General features: G+C 47.5%; 1 protein-coding gene across 1 annotated transcript; it reads left to right on the top strand.

Annotated features, from left to right (window-relative positions):
* Positions 1-430: 430 nt before the first annotated feature.
* LOC144496906 (uncharacterized) lies at positions 431-6,741 on the top strand. Its single transcript, XM_078217516.1, has 3 exons — positions 431-772; positions 1,786-1,924; positions 2,082-6,741. The coding sequence occupies exons 1-3, from the start codon at positions 542-544 to the stop codon at positions 2,948-2,950; spliced, it is 1,239 nt and encodes a 412-aa protein (XP_078073642.1). The 5' UTR covers positions 431-541; the 3' UTR covers positions 2,951-6,741.
* The last annotated feature ends 8,903 nt before the right edge of the window (positions 6,742-15,644 follow it).

The following is a 15,644-nucleotide window of genomic DNA, read 5'->3' as shown; positions in this document are numbered from 1 at the left end:
AACATATCAGTAAAAACTGGGAGAGATTTCTTTTTTGCATTTTAACATCAGCGCTGGTGTGGAACATTTCAGCCAGAACGGGGAAAGATTTTTTGCATTTTAACATCAGCGCTGGTGTGGAACATTTCAGCAAGAACGGGGAGAGATTTTATTTTTGTTTTACAATTTTGCAAGCGTGGTGTGTTGCTGCAAAGCTTCCAGTCTGAATAGCAGCGGTTACACCCACCGCCTGCCTAACAGGGAACATTTTCACTGCGGGCGGATATCGGGCGGTAGCGTCGGAAGCGCCTACCCATTGGCAGGGACGGTATTGAGTGGCGGGCGGCGTGCGGGCCGGATTGGGCGGGCGGGGCGAGCGGTGCGCTGACGGGCGGGCCGCTCGCCCGGCTCTGCAAAAGGCTGGGAATTTCCGGCGGCTTTGGGATTTCCGGCGGCCAGGACGCTCTTTAAACCACTTTCTCTCTCTCGCTCCTTTCAATCGGAGGCAATTGCAATTTTTGGCCATCTTGTCTCTCCGCATCCCGCCCGCAGGAAATTGGCAATGTCCGAAGCCAAAGCGCCGAGATTCAGTGATGAGGCGGTGGAAATTTTAGTACAGCAGGTCAGGTCGCGGCAGGAGATCTTCTATCCCTCGGACGGGAGAAGGATGCCCCGGCAGACCCTCCGCCAGGCTTGGGACGAGGTGGCGCTCAACGTGAATGCCAGGACCGAGATCATCAGGACGGGGCTGCAGTGCCGCAAGAAATTCAACGACCTTACTAGGACTGCGAGGGTAAGTGACACCGAGCTGTGTGACTCCCTGCCGAGTGGGTGGGATTTTCCGGTCCGCCCGCAGCGGAATTTAAGTGGTCTGTCAGATTTTCCGGTCCCGCCCGCGGCAGACCTTTAAATGATGTCAGATTTTCCTGTCCTGCCAGCAGTGGACGTTTAACCGGTCTGTCAGATTTTCCGGTCCTGCCTCTGGCAGATCTTTAAATGGTCTGTCAGATTTTCCGGTCCAGCCCATGGTGGACCTTTAAATGGTTTGTCCAATTTTCCAGTCCCTCCTGCGACGATTCTTGCGGCAAGCGGGACTGGAAAATTTACCCCTCCCCCTTCCCTTTGGAAGCCATTTCTTCATTGTGGCTGGGGGTCAGAATCCAGAACTTCTCTAACAGCACTGTGGTGCTCAGCAGTTCAAGAAGGTGCCTTGCCACCACTTCTCAAGGGCAATTAGGGATGGGCAGTGAACACTGGCATAACCAGCGACACCCACACCTCATGAACAAATTATTTTTTAAAATATTCCCCCACCGAGGGAGTGTCACATAGCCTGAAGTGAATTTTCCTCATGACCCATTAAAACAAATCACCAGGGTGTGAAAAATCCCCCCTCGCCAGTTTTGAAGAGGAGCAGGAGAAATATTTTCCCTTTATTCGCTTGGACATGAGCAAGTCTAATTTTGAATGACGTCCTCTATTAAACCTCCACTCATCCTGATCTGCCCCGCGGAAGAAAAGGCTAGCTTTTCTAGCCTCTAATCACACTGGTTGTCCTCGGTCAACTCTATTAGTTAAATGCTCAAAGAATGAAAGCCAGCATCTAGAGAATCTAGAGAATTTCATGCCCCTCCCACCTACCCTTTGCACCCCTGTATCCCACCCCTACCTTGCCTGCAAACCCACCAGCAGGGGGGGGGGGGGGGGCGGATGTAAATTGCAGTCCGCACAGTTCACTCACATCTCTTGCTTTATGCCATCTCCATAAATGAGGCACTAACTCCCTCTTCACCCTCTCCCCCACAGGACAAGCTGGCCCACAAACCAAGAAAGAAGAGCTGCATTCAAGATCTCACCCAGATGGAGCAGGAAGCGTTGGAGATCATGTGGACAGGCAGCAGGAGACGGGCACAGAGTGATATCGCTGGAGGGCCATTGGTACACGGTGGGGTTCTATTTCTCTCTATCTCCTCTCTTCCTAAAACCAATCGCACAGGGCAGTATGCCCCTCCTCCCCCTTGCTGCTGCTTTTTCTCGCTAGCTGCCTAACCTTCCCCTTGCGCACTGACGCTTGCCTCATCTACCCCCTCTCTCTGTTCCAGGTTTGTACCATTACGTGGGCTCCAGCATGCCAGAGATGGAAGGCGATCCTCACCTCGCACGAAATGCACTGCCTCCCACTGTGGCCTTTCAATACGTCGACGGGGGCTTCGGTGGCGGCCGGATTGGCCATTCGATGGGGTTCACCCAGGGCGATCCATTCATGGACAGTGACCAGAAGCCGAGCCTGCTGGGAAGGACAGCGGCGGGCAGGGTCAGTCGCAGGGGCAGCTCGGACTCCAGCACCGCAGATGGGGGGACGGAGGACGTGGAGTTCAGTGGGCCAGCCTTCAAGAGGAAGATCTTCCACGTGCACCACCAGTTGCTCGAGGCGTTGGACAGCCTGTCCCGGAGCTGCCTCACTCTGTCCGAGAGGATGGAGGAGTCTGTTGCCACCCTGGGTGACCTCCTGCCGCAAGGCCTCGGCACTCTGCAGACCACCGTGGAGCGCATGGTCAACTCGGCCGATGCTGCCACAGCAACCTGTGCCCAGGAGCCAATTGCGCTGGCGCCTTTGATCGAGGCTCAGACAGGTGCCATTCAGGCTCTGGCCTGCACTGTCTCCTCCAGCTTGGAAAGGTTGGGGATGCATATTGACAGGGGATTTGGCCGTGTCGCCCACCTCCTGCAGTCTACGACCCCGCTGGCCAGTGCCCAGCCACGACTATGCTCTAGGGATGGCACTGAAAGGGTGGCAGATTCTGCCCACTCCCAGGGTGATGGCACATCGATTCCCAAGGCCATTCCTCAACCAGCACCTGCCCCACGACCAGACAGACAGCAAGACCAACCTGCGGAGATGACAACAATGATAGTGCAGCCTGCAGCCAAGCCCCTCAAAGCTCGACCTCTGAGAGATCGCAGACCATGAACATTTCTTCAAACCCGACTGACAACTGCAGACCCCACACTCCTCCTGTTGAAACTGGGAGAAACACTAGAATAGCATTCACATCTTGTGCAGAATGATGGCTCCTGGCACTTGTATAAGCCTTTCCTATATTAACCTTTGACATGCACACTTTGTAACACTAAGGATTGATGTATTGAGGAAAGACCTGCAGTCCAATGGTCCCTTCCTGACCTCAGGAGGTCCCCTAACACTCAATAGCCAAGTGTAGTCACTGTTGTAATGAAAGGAAGGGGGCAGCCAATTTGCGAATTGCAAGCTCCCAAATAACCAGTGCAAATGATCAGATTATAGGTTTTAGTGATTTTGGTTGAGGGATATATTTTGGACAGGATACCAGGAGAACTGAAGGTGAGGCAATTTTGGTGTCTAATGATTATGACAGCTCCCTATGCTCTGGATTGAACAAGACCAGCATTGAACAAATGCTACTTTGTTCAGCAATGTGGGTAAAGGAGAACCTGTAGATGTGGTGTACCTGGATTTGATAAAGTGCCATATCAAAGATTCAAAGATTAATGCATGAGGTAAGAGAGTATGGGATGGGGGGCTGATATTAACATGGATAACAAATTGGTTACCTATCAGGAAACTAAGAGTGGGGCTAAGTGTCTTTATTTTGGGTTTGCAAGCTGTAGCAAGTGGATCAATGCTTGGGCCTCAATTACAATCTACATCAATGATTTGGATGAAAGAACCGAATGTATGGTAGCTAAATTTGCCAATGACACTAAGATAGTTCCCAAGAGATTTAGTGCATTTGCAAAGCGATGTAGACAGGAGAAAGTGTGTGGGCAAATATTTGCAGCTGAAGTTAGAAAATGAGAACTCATCCACTTTGGCAGAAAGACTAGAAAAGCAGTATACTATTTAAATGGAGAAAGACTGCAGAACTGTGATACTGAGGGATCTGGGTGTCTTGATGCATGAATCACAACAAGTTAGTACGCGGACACTACAAGCGATTAGGAAGATTAATAGAATGTTGTTGTTTACTGCAAGGGTAATGGAATATTTACTGCAGCTGTATAGGGCTGGTGAAACCACATCTGGAGTACTATGTACAATTTTGGTCTCCTTATTTGAAAATAAAATGTGTTAGAAGCAGTTCAGAGAAGTTCACTCAGCTCATTGCTGGGATGAAGGGCTTATGAAGAAAGGTTGGGTCTATACCCATTGGAGTTTGGAAAAATGAGAGGTGACCTTATTGAAACATGTAAGATCCTGAGGGGACTTGATAGGGTGGATACCAGGTAGAAATTTCCCCCTTGTGGGGAAATGCAGAACTAGGGGACGCAGTTTAAGAATAAGAGGTCTCCCTATTAAGACTGCAATGAGATTTTTTTCTCTCTGTCAATGAGGGTTGTTGGTCTGTGGAATTCTCTCTTCCAGAGAGCAGTGGAGGCTTGGTCATTGAATATATTCAAGGCAGGGTTAGATAGATTTCTGATAGATAAGGGAGTAAGGGATTACTGGGAGGGTAGATGCGAGAGGGATGTGTGGGTGATTTTGGAGACTGGGTAACATTTTCTGGAAGCAATCTCACACCTTGGACTCTACGCAGCAAAGCTAAGAGTGTGTTTGAGCTCACTTGGTCCTGAACACCCCAGCCACAAAGCAAGCTCTACTCATTCCATCAGGATCATTTCAAGAACCCCGAAATTGAAGGTGTTTAAAGATCTGTGTGAGGATGCCGAGCAGCTTGTGTGTCGAATCATTGGATTTAAGCTGGCAATGATCTGTGCTCGGTGGCAGGGGCACTGTTAGCACACTCAGCTTGCAATATCACATGGACGACAATCTGCAGATGCTTCACCGCCACTTCATTGAGGAGTGGGTTGAGGCCGTCATCCCTAATCTTGTAACATCTCCTCCTCTCACTTACCCCGTGTTGTCATCTTTTTTACTCTTTGGTTCATTATTTTGTACATCCTTTATTTAAAAGCTTTTTATTTTGCTTTCCTCAGTTTTTTTGCAGACTGACCAATCCACTCCTCCAGAAAAAGTTTTGATCAAAGTGTTTACAAGTTTTTTTCAGAGTAGTTCCATTAAACGCAGTTCACCGCTACCTCCATGTGGAACTTGTGACTGTGTTGCTGTCCTTGTCAGATTTTGCTCCTTGTCCTCCTATTGAATCCCTGATTGATTTCCTCTACATATGTAGCAGCGCACATCCTCCTGGAAAGGGTGGCATTACATCATTTTAATCACAAGCCAGAGATAGAGGTGAGGGAGAGACGATCTGATCTGACCCTTAACTCATTCACCCAGCATTCCACAGGGATCACTTCCTCAGTGACACCCTGGTCAATTCCACCACCAATCCCTCATGTCCTTCCCATGGCACCTTCTCTTACCATCGTAGAAGGTGCAACACCTTGCCCCTTTACGTCCTCACCGCTCAAGGGCCCAAACACTCCTTTCAGGTGCAGCAGCATTTCACTTGCACCTCCTTCCATTTGGCCCACTGTACTCGATCCTCCCAGTGTTGTCTCTACATTGGGGACACTAAACGCAGACTGGGTGACCGCTTTGTGGAACACCTTCCTTCAGTCCCCAACCTTGACTACAACCTTCCTGTCATTTGTCATTTCATCTCAGCATCTTGTTCTCATGCCCACGTGTCCATCCTTGGCCTGCTGCAATGTTCCAGTGAAGCAAACTGGAGGAGCAGCATCTCATATTCCGATTCAGCACATTACATCCCTCAGGACTCAACATTGGGTGGCACAGTAGCACAGTGGTTAGCACTGCTGCTTCACAGCACGAGGGACCTGGGTTCGATTCCCAGCCTGGGTCACTATCTGTGTGGAGTTTGCAAGTTCTTCCTGTGTCTGCTTGGGTTTCCTCCGGGTGCTCCGGTTTCCTCCCACAGTCTGAAAGACGTGCTGGTTAGATACATTGACCCGAACAGGCGCCGGACTGTGGCAACTAGGGGAATTTCACAGTAACTTCATTGCAGTGTTAATGGAAGCCTTACTTGTGACTAATAAATAAACTTTAACATTGAGTTTGACAACTTTAGACCGTGAACTTTCCTCTCCATCTTAACTGCCTTTTTTAATAGATCCCATACATTGTTTGCCTTGATGTAAAAGCCCTTCCCACAATGGGCCATCTGTCTCTTGTTCTTAATTTTGCTGCATCTTCGTTGCAATCTCTCCCAGTCACAGTAAAATATCCAAGACATTCCCTCTGTTTGGTTCCGATGAAGAGTCAAACGGGCTGGAAATGTTAACTCTTCTCTCTCCCTACAGACCTGCTGAGTTTTTCCAGCCTCCTCTGTTCGTTTCAGATTCCAGCATCCTGCAGTATTTTGCTCATATTGAAACGGTCCGCATTGATAAAAATTTCTTAGAGATAGTGGTGTAGCAGTAATGTCACTGGACGAGTGATTCAGGGACTCCGTTCAATTGCTTTGGTGGAGCCACGGAACATCTGAGCCTTTAAAAATGGGAGAATCACAGTGGGAAGAATTTTGGAAAGCAGCTGGGCTGATGCGTCGAAACAATGACCAATTTCAAGAGAACGCGCCCAAACATTTATACAGACAAGCATCCTTCCTGTGGACACCATGATTGGGATGCTGGTTAGAAATGTCATTGCTGTGGCATCTGTCTGGTTTGGTGTGTTTACCACCCCTACCACCACCCCCTCACCAGCCAACGCAGCAAGCTATTTAATTCTCCATTCAGTTTGGCGAGTCTGTAATATAGTCGGGCTGTGGAGATGCCGGCGTTGGACTGGGGTAAGCACAGTAAGAAGTCTCACAACACCAGGTTAAAGTCCAACAGGTTTATTTGGTAGCAAATGGTATTTGCTACCAAATAAACCTGTTGGACTTTAACCTGGTGTTGTGAGACTTCTTAATATAGTCGGGCAGCAGGGGCATAGAATCCTTGCCATGGAGTTACTCAGTTCTTTGATAGACAAAGATTTGTCTTGTTCAACCTTAACTGTAAATGTTAGTGAGTATTGGAGGAAGCTGACCTGTTTGTTTCCCCTGATGTAATGTAAACTTTGGTCACGTTGGGTGTACTTTATGATTTTTTTTAATGAATAAAGTATATTTTTGGGAGATTAAAAAAAGAGGCTTGTCTTCAACCATCTCACCACCTGACAGAAACCTCCTCAAAATCCTGCCTGACCAAGCAGAGGGAGTCAAGCTGCCTGATTTATTGAGCCACAGGTATGTTCCTCAGTTCTGGGAAGAACAGTCTATTTAAATTTTTTGTAAAATGGTTGTTTTAGTAGCATAGAAATTTGAGTGTCGCGGGGAAAAAAGAGACTCACTGTCAAAGTTTTCTGTCTTGGACTCATCAGGACATTATGCAAGGATGCCAAGTCAAGGGAACAACACTTTATACTGCATGAGAAGAAAGTGCTAATTGGTAGGCAAGTGGACTCCGATTGGTAGAGACATTAAGATTGAGAATGCACCAGGGAACAGTTAACTTCCAAGCCCTTGTTCAAGATCAAATCAGGCAAGTCGACTCTGATTGGTCAAGGCATTGATGTGGGGAATGTATCAGGGAATGGCTGACCCCAAGCTTTAGTTGAATAAAGTGTGTGGAAAAGTTCCTTCTCTTTGCAAAGGAGAGGGCCCTGTGTGTGAATATTCTAGCTTGCATAAGTGAACCACACTGCAAGCCGACAGCACATGCTAAGCAATCCTGATTGTGCTAAGAATTACACTGAAAACCAATTTAAGACTACCGGTCAAACTTGCAGTGCGGCCTGCTTTACTTAGTCCAATTGATAATCCTGATGCAAACCCAGCTGTCTCCAAAGGCTAACTGGGCTGCATTGTCAATGATCTGGGATGAGGGAAGGGAGAGAGAGAGAAAGCCCTATTTATTTATTAGTGACACAAGAAGGCTTACATTAACACTGCAATGAAGATACTGTGAAAATCCCCTAGTCGCCATACTCCAGCACCTGTTTTGGGTACACTGAGAGAGAATTTAGCATGGCCAATGCACCTAACCAGCATATATTTTGGACTGTGGGAGGAAACCGGAGCACCCAGAGGAAAGACACGGGGAGAATGTGCAAACATCACACAGACAGTGACCCAAGCTAGGAATCAAACCTGGGTCCCTGGCGCTGTGAGGCAGCAGTGCTAACTACTGTGCCACAGTGCTGCCCTGGGACATGACTGAAGATTTCTTCCCCAATTTCACATACATCAATCTTGGTGTCTAATGCTTGGGGAAGGTTGATTTCAGGAGGCGGTATCTGTGAGCTGGTTAGATGAGCTGTAATTTGGGAGAAGTAGAGTGTTTCAGTGACAGACCTGGAGTGAGTCAGCGTTAATTCTGTCATGTCGCCTCTGGGTGAGCATACCTGTGTCCGTGTAAAGTTTGTAAAGCAACATTAGTGCCACTCAAGTGTTAGACAATGACCATGTCCAACACTGGAGAAGCTAATCATCTCCCCTTCACTTTCCTTTAAAATTTATTTATTAGTAGTGCAAGGAGGCTTACATTACATGTCTATGTGGGTTTCCTCCGGGTGCTCCAGTTTCCTCCCATAGAGCAAAATGCATGCTGGTTAGGTGCATTGGCCATGCTAAATTCTCCCTCAGTGTACCTGAACAGGCCCTAGATTTCTTGTACATTAAAAGGTTACTTCCATCATTCTCAGCTAACTCCTGGAGAAGATTCGTAGAGATAGGATTTATACACATTTGGAACTGAATGGACTTATTAGTGACAGACAGCGTGGTTTTGTATGAGGGAGGTCATGTCTCATTAATTTAATTGAGTTTTTTGAGGAGGTGACAAAAACGATTGACGAGGGAAGAGCTGTGGATGTTGTCTACATGGACTTTAGTAAAGCATTTGACAAGGTCCCTCATGGCAAGCTTGTGCAAAAGATTAAATCACACGGGATCAGGGGTGAACTAGCTAGATGGATTCAGAACTGGGTTTTGCATAGAACACGGTAAGAAGTCTCACAACACCAGGTTAAAGTCCAACAGGTTTATTTGGTAGCAAATACCATAAGCTTTCGGAGCACTGCTCCTTCATCAGATGGAGTGGAAATGTGCTCTCAAACAGTGCAAACAGACAAAATCAAGTTGCAGAATCTCCACATCATTTTGCATAGAAGACAGAGGATAGCAGTGGAAGGGTGTTTTTCTGAATGGAGGTCTGCAACTAGTGGTGTTCCACAGGGATCAGTGCTAGGACCTCCGCTGTTTGTAATATATATAAATGACTTGGAAGAAAACATAACTGGTCTGATGAGCAAGTTTACAGATCATACTAAGATTGCTGGAGTTGCGGATAGTGATGAAGATTGTCAGAGAATACAGAGAAAACTATAAAATAAATGGCAGAACCATCAGGACCACACACAGAGAGAGCTGGGCGTGCAGGTCCACCTATCCTTAAAAGTGGCAGCACAGGTGGAAAAGATGGTGAAGAAAGCATATGGCCTGCTGCCTTCATCGGACGGGGCATCGAGTCTAAAAGTTGGCAAATTATGTTACAGTTATATAACACACTGGAAACACTACATTTGGAATACTGTGTCCAATTCTGGTCACCGCACTACCAGAAGGATGTGGAGGCTTTGGAGAGAGTACAGAAAAGGTTTACTAGGATGTTGCCTGGTATGGAGGGCATTAGCTCTGAGGAGAAATTGAATAAACTGGGATTGTTCTCCCTGGAAAGATGGACACTGATAGAAGTTTATAAAATTATGAGGGGTATAGATAGGGTGAACAGTTGGAAGCTTTTTCCCAGGGCAGAAATGACAATTACAAGGGAGCACAAGTTCAAGGTAAGGGGAGGGGGAGGGTGGGGGGTGGTGGGGGGAAGGTTCAGTGGAGATATGTGAGGGACGTTTTTTACACGGAGGGTGGTAGTGGCCTGGAATGCACTGCCAAGTGAGGTGGTAGAGGCAGATATGTTAGCGACCTTTACGATTTGTCTGGTTAGACACATGAACAGACGGGGAATAGAGGGATACAAGCGGTTGGTCTAATAGGACAACGTGATCAGTGCAGGCTTGGAGGGCCGAAGGGCCTGTTCTTGTCCCGTACTGTTCTTTGTTCTTTGAGAAGTCATGTTAAAAGCTGATGAGAAATAAATATCACTTAACATCTTTTAATGTGGCTTTCTCTTATGTCACTGAGGGAAATGACCCTCCTGCAAAGACTGCAGCAAAACAGCACCAGCTATTTCCAAGTTTTACTGAGTTTTCCCTCTGGGAGCCACAGTTAAACAAAGGAAGTTTTGCTTTGTTCTGTGGAATAATTGCTGGGAAATTGATGAAATGATTCAAACAAATGAAATCTTTAAAAGTGCTATTTTTTTCAAACACATAGAATTCTGAAGGGTGTTTCAAACAGAGATGCACAGCTAATTCTGGAAAAAAAATCATCAAATCCTTACAGTACAGAAGGAGGTCATTCGGCCCATCAAGTCTGTACCGACCACAATCCCATCCAGGCTCTCCTCCCAAAACTCCACACATTTACCTTGCTAATCCCCCTGACACTAGGATCAATTTAGATGGCCAATCAACCTAAACCCACGCATCTTTGGACCCGCAGTTTGAAGAAAAATGGTAGGCTTTGTTTCCTTTCAAGGGAAATATGCAAATGAGTGCTATAGACTTTATCTGAGCAGCATTTTCGGCCAACGTACAATAATACATTTCAAGCAGCAGCAGAGTTTGAACAACCTTAAATCAAGTGTGTGCAACTGTGAAAGCTAGTGGATGATGTCGGGTGGCAGCATGTGAGACATTTTAATTACAATTACTGGGTGGAGTGAAACAATTACCGGCTCGGGTCACTGTCTGCGTGGAGTTTGCACATTCTCCTCGTGTCTGCATGGGTTTCCTCCGGGTGCTCCGGTTTCCTCCCACAATCCAAAGATGTGCGGGTTAGGTTGATTGGCCAGGTTAAAAATTGCCCCTTAGAGTCCTGGGATGTGTAGGTTAGTGGGATTAGTGGGTAAATATGTGGGGGTAGGGCCTGGGTGGGATTGTGGTCGGTGCAGACTCGATGGGCCGAATGGCTTCCTTCTGCACTGTAGGGTTTCTATGATTCTATGATTACAATGCACTACATTGGGGCTATAAACAATTTCAGAGCATAACCTGTAAAGGAGGAATCAACTCTTGTAATGATTGAAAAGGTCTTCCAGTTTTGTGTTATCCTTGGATGTTTCAGTGGTTATTTTGATTTGATTTATTATTGTCACATGTATTAACATACAGTGAAAAGTATTGTTTCTTGTGTGCTATACAGACAAAACATACTGTTCATAGAGAAGGAAACGAGACAGTGCAGAACGTAGTGTTACAGTCATAGCTAGGGTGTAGAGAAAGATCAACTTAATGCTAGGTAAGTCCATTCAAAAGTCTGACAGCAGCAGGGAAAAAGCTGTTCTTGAGTCAGTTGGACGTGACCTCAGCCTTTTGTATCTTTTTCCCGAAGGAAGAAGGTGGAAGAGAGAATGTCCGGGGTGCGTGGGGTCCTTGATTATTCTGGCTGCTTTGCCGAGGCAGCGGGAAGTGTAGACAGAGTTAATGGATGGGAGGCTGGTTTGTGTGATGGATTGGACTACATTCAGGACCTTTTGTAGTTCCTTGCGGTCTTGGGCAGAGCAGCAGCCATATCAAGCTGTGATACAACCAGAAAGAATGCTTTCTATGGTCCATCTGTAAAAGTTGGTGAGAGTTGTAGTTGACATGCCAAATTTCCTTAGTCGTCTGAGAAAGTAGAGGCGTTAGTGGGCTTTCTTAACTATAGTGTCGGCATGGGGGGACCAGGATAGGTTGTTGGTGATCTGGACACCTAAAAACCTGAAGCTCTCGACCCTTTCTACTTCGTCTCCATTGATGCAGACAAGGCCATGTTCTCCTTTATGCTTCCTGAAGTTGATGACACTCTCCTTCATTTTGTTGACATTGAGGGAGAGATTATTGTTGCTTCACCAGTTCACCAGATTCTCTATCTCATTCCTGTACTCTGTCTCATCATTGTTTGAGATCCAACCCACAATGGTGGTGTCATCAGCAAACTTGAAAATCGAATTGGAGGGGAATTTGGCCACAGTCATAGGTGTATAAGGAGTATAGTAGGGGGCTGAGAACACAGCCTTGTGGGGCACTGGTGTTGAGGATGACCTCCATGGAGGAAGTATTGTTGCCTATCCTTATTGATTGTGGTCTGTGAGTTAGGAAGTTCAGGATCCAGTCGCAGAGGGAGGTGCCGAGGCCCAGGCCATGGACTTTGAAGATGAGTTTCGTGGGAATAATAGTGTTGAAGGCTGAGTTGTAGTCAATAAATAGGAGTCCGACATAAGTGTCCTTGTTATCTAGGTGTTCCAGGGTTGAGTGCAGGGCCAGGGATATGGCATCTGCTATGGACCTGTTGCGGTGGTAGGCAAACTGTAGTCGATCCAGGTAGTCCGGGAGGCTGGAATTGATTCGTGCCATGACTAACCTTTCGAAGCACTTCATAATGATGGATGTCAGAGCCACCGGCCGACAGTCATTAAGGCATGCTGCTTGGTTTTTCTTAGGTACCAGGATAATGGTCATCTTCTTGAAGCAGATAGGGACCTCAGATTGTTGTAAAGAGAGGTTGAAGATGTCTGTGAATGCGTAGGATCTGAGTGCATGTCCAGGTACCCCATCCAGGCCAGTTGCTTTCCGTGGGTTGACCTTCAAGAAAGCTACTCTGAATCTGCAGTGGTGACCCCAGATACAGGTTCATCCAGGGCTTCCAGGGTGGAGGGCATGCTCTCGCTGACCTCTTGCTCAAAACGGGCATAGAATGCATTGAGTTCATCAGGGAGGGGTGCCTTGGAGCCGCGATTTTACATGCCTTCATCTTGTAGCCCGTTATGTCTTGCAGACCTTGCCATAGTCGGCAGGGGTCGGTGTGGCTAGCCTGGGACTCTAGCTTGGTCCGGTATTGTCATTTGGCATCTTTGATGCATCTCCTTAGATCGTATCTGGCTTTCTTGTATAGATCAGCGTCTCCTGACTTGAACGCCTCGGACTTAGACTTCAGCAAGCAGTGGATATCCTTGTTCATCCATGATTTCCGGTTGGAAAACACGCGGATTTGCTTCTTTGCACACCGTCTTCTACACACTTATTAATGAAGTCAGTTACTGTTGTGGTGTACTCGTTCAGGCTGGGTCACAGAGTTTTTAAATACTGACCAGTCCACTGACTCCAAGCAGCCCTGTAGGAGATCATTCGATTCCTCAGACCAACATTGCACAACTCTCTTTGATGGGTTCTCCCACTTTAGTTTTTGCTTGTAAGCTGGGAGCAGGAGCACTTGTGGTCTGATTTGCCAAAGTGTGGGCGGGCGATAGAGTAGTTCCCCTTGAACTGAAGAAGTAGTGGCTGCAATCTGTTGAGCCCTAAATTGAGGTACATAACACTGTTAAGGTAGTGGTGAAGCAGGTGCACCCTTTGACTGTGTCTCCTTTCTTAACAGGATCCTTCTGGATTCCTGTGGATTTGAAGTTGCTGTCTGCAGAAGTTCCCCAGTGCTGAATACTTTGATGTCACTTTCAAAGATGTTTCCTGATGCTTCCTGCATCAAATCCCTGAAAGTACTCAATAAGAGAGATCTGCCACTCTTTAGAATACTAAAGGCAGAGCCTTTCTTTATGCTTCCATCTCAATGAGACCGCGTAGTGACTGTGCACCTCTACAATCCTCATGTTCTAGTCGTAGACTTGCTCATTTGCCAGGTACGTTGACAAGGTTGACAACTGCTCGGAGGCCAAGGACATCTTTGAAATCTGGACCAGCAAATGTCAGGTGAATGACAATTAAGACTGATGGCAAGGGTTTTGCAATTGGGGGGGGGGGGGGGTGCTGTAGCTATCTTACCTATGCCAACTAACCCAAAGTTTGTCATTCCAGTGGAAAATCCGGCCATGTAGTGGTCAACTGCAGTACTCTGATCTGCAAGAACTGTAAGCAGGAAGGACATCAGACAAATGACTGAACATAGACTAAGAGCTGCAATTTGTGTCGGGACTGTTCATTTATACAAGACCTACCTGAAACCTGTGGGTGGCACGGTAGCACAGTGGTTAGCACTGCTGCTTCACAGCTCCAGGGACCTGGGTTCAATTCCCGGCTCGGGTCACTGTCTGTGTGGAGTCTGCACGTTCTCCTCATGTCTGCGTGGGTTTCCTCCGGGTGCTCGTTTCCTCCAAAGATGTGCGGGTTAGGTTGATTGGCCATGCTAAAATTGCCCCTTAGTGTCCTGAGATGCGTAGGTTAGAGGGATTAGCGGGTAAAATATGTAGGGATATGGGGGTAGGGCCTGGGTGGGATTGATCGGTGCAGACTCGATGGGCCGAATGGCCTCTTTCTGCACTGTAGAGTTCTATGATTCTATGAAACATGGTATCACATATGCACAGGCCATGAAAGCCAATGATGGCCAAGCAGATGTAATGGCCAGTCTGACTACCGCCAAGGATACGTGCAAATCTCTAGCCAGTGAAACCTCCAGCCAGCAGAATGGGACAAAGGAAGGAAAAATGGCAGACAAGGGGAAAGGAAAGAGGGAGACAGCAGACAGCCAAACATCACCACACCTCAACTTCTCAGCAGACTGAACCAATGGAGCAGAAACCATCAGAGGTCCAGCCAGAGAGGGATTGCCAGCTGGTGAGAAGGAGGAAAACAATAAAGAACAATGCCACCAGCCCCGCCGAGTGAACAGAAAGAGACCACGCCCATCCAGCTCAAGTAACGGAGATGAGGATGAAAGTAGACATCTATAGAAGAGGCACCACTAGGGAATTGGAGGAGGAGACCCCCGAGCTCCAGAACATCAGAAACAACTCCAACCCCAAAATGAAGGCAACAGAACATCCCAGTTCCAGAAAGCGGGAGCAGAAATGCTCCTGGAGAGAGACGGATAGGAGAGAGATCCCAGAGAGGAAGTGACACCACCAGGATGGAGCAACCCCAATGTGAGGTTTCAGGGCAGTTTCCTCAGACCATCCAAAGTGAAACAATTTGCGGATGCTATAGGCATGGAGCAGCTCACCAAAGGACAGAAACTGTCAACAACAACAGGTCTGGTAAGCGATGAAACATGTTAAAATGGGGACAAAGATCGGTTCCATTAATGTGCATAATGTTAAATCCACCATGCGATGTGTGGCTACCTTGGATTACCTGCGAAAGTCAAAGCTGACCCCGCCCCCCCCAGACATTGCCCACCACCCCCCCCACCCCCGATCACCGCCCCTGCAGAGTTCACTCCACCCCCCCCGATTGCCATTCCAACTGATCAACCCGCTCTTCACTCCTCCTCCCCATCATTGCTCCAGCCCTTCTCAGGCCCCATTGGCTGCCAGGGTGCCTGCTGTGAAGTGCCGGAGTGCCTGATGGGCACTGCCAGGCTGGCACTGCCTGAGGGGCAATGCCGGCCCTGCCCCTGACCACGTGGACATGTTCAATGGCCTGCAGTCTCACCAGCGAGGCCATAACATCTGTTTTTTTTAATGGTCCTACCTCTCCTCCTAGGAGTTTCTATTTCCCGTACTGTGGGACTTGGCAGATGGTCTGTGATTCTATAAATCGCCGGTTGCCATATTAGTCACTGGTTTGATGTATACTGCTCTCTTGGACTCACAGAACCCAA

This window comes from Mustelus asterias, chromosome 8 (genome assembly GCF_964213995.1).
Source record: "Mustelus asterias chromosome 8, sMusAst1.hap1.1, whole genome shotgun sequence".
Classification (NCBI taxonomy): domain Eukaryota; kingdom Metazoa; phylum Chordata; class Chondrichthyes; order Carcharhiniformes; family Triakidae; genus Mustelus; species Mustelus asterias.
The sequence above is the reverse complement of the archived record's forward strand: the minus strand, read 5'-3'. Positions and strand labels throughout refer to the sequence as shown.

Bases quoted from the DNA above. Each gene is read 5' to 3' on its own strand.
- LOC144496906 (XM_078217516.1), top strand. From the start codon at position 542: ATGTCCGAAGCCAAAGCGCCGAGATTCAGTGATGAGGCGGTGGAAATT. The intron at 773-1,785 runs GTAAGTGACACC...TCTCCCCCACAG, and splicing joins ACCTTACTAGGACTGCGAGG to GACAAGCTGGCCCACAAACC. The intron at 1,925-2,081 runs GTGGGGTTCTAT...TCTCTGTTCCAG, and splicing joins TGGAGGGCCATTGGTACACG to GTTTGTACCATTACGTGGGC.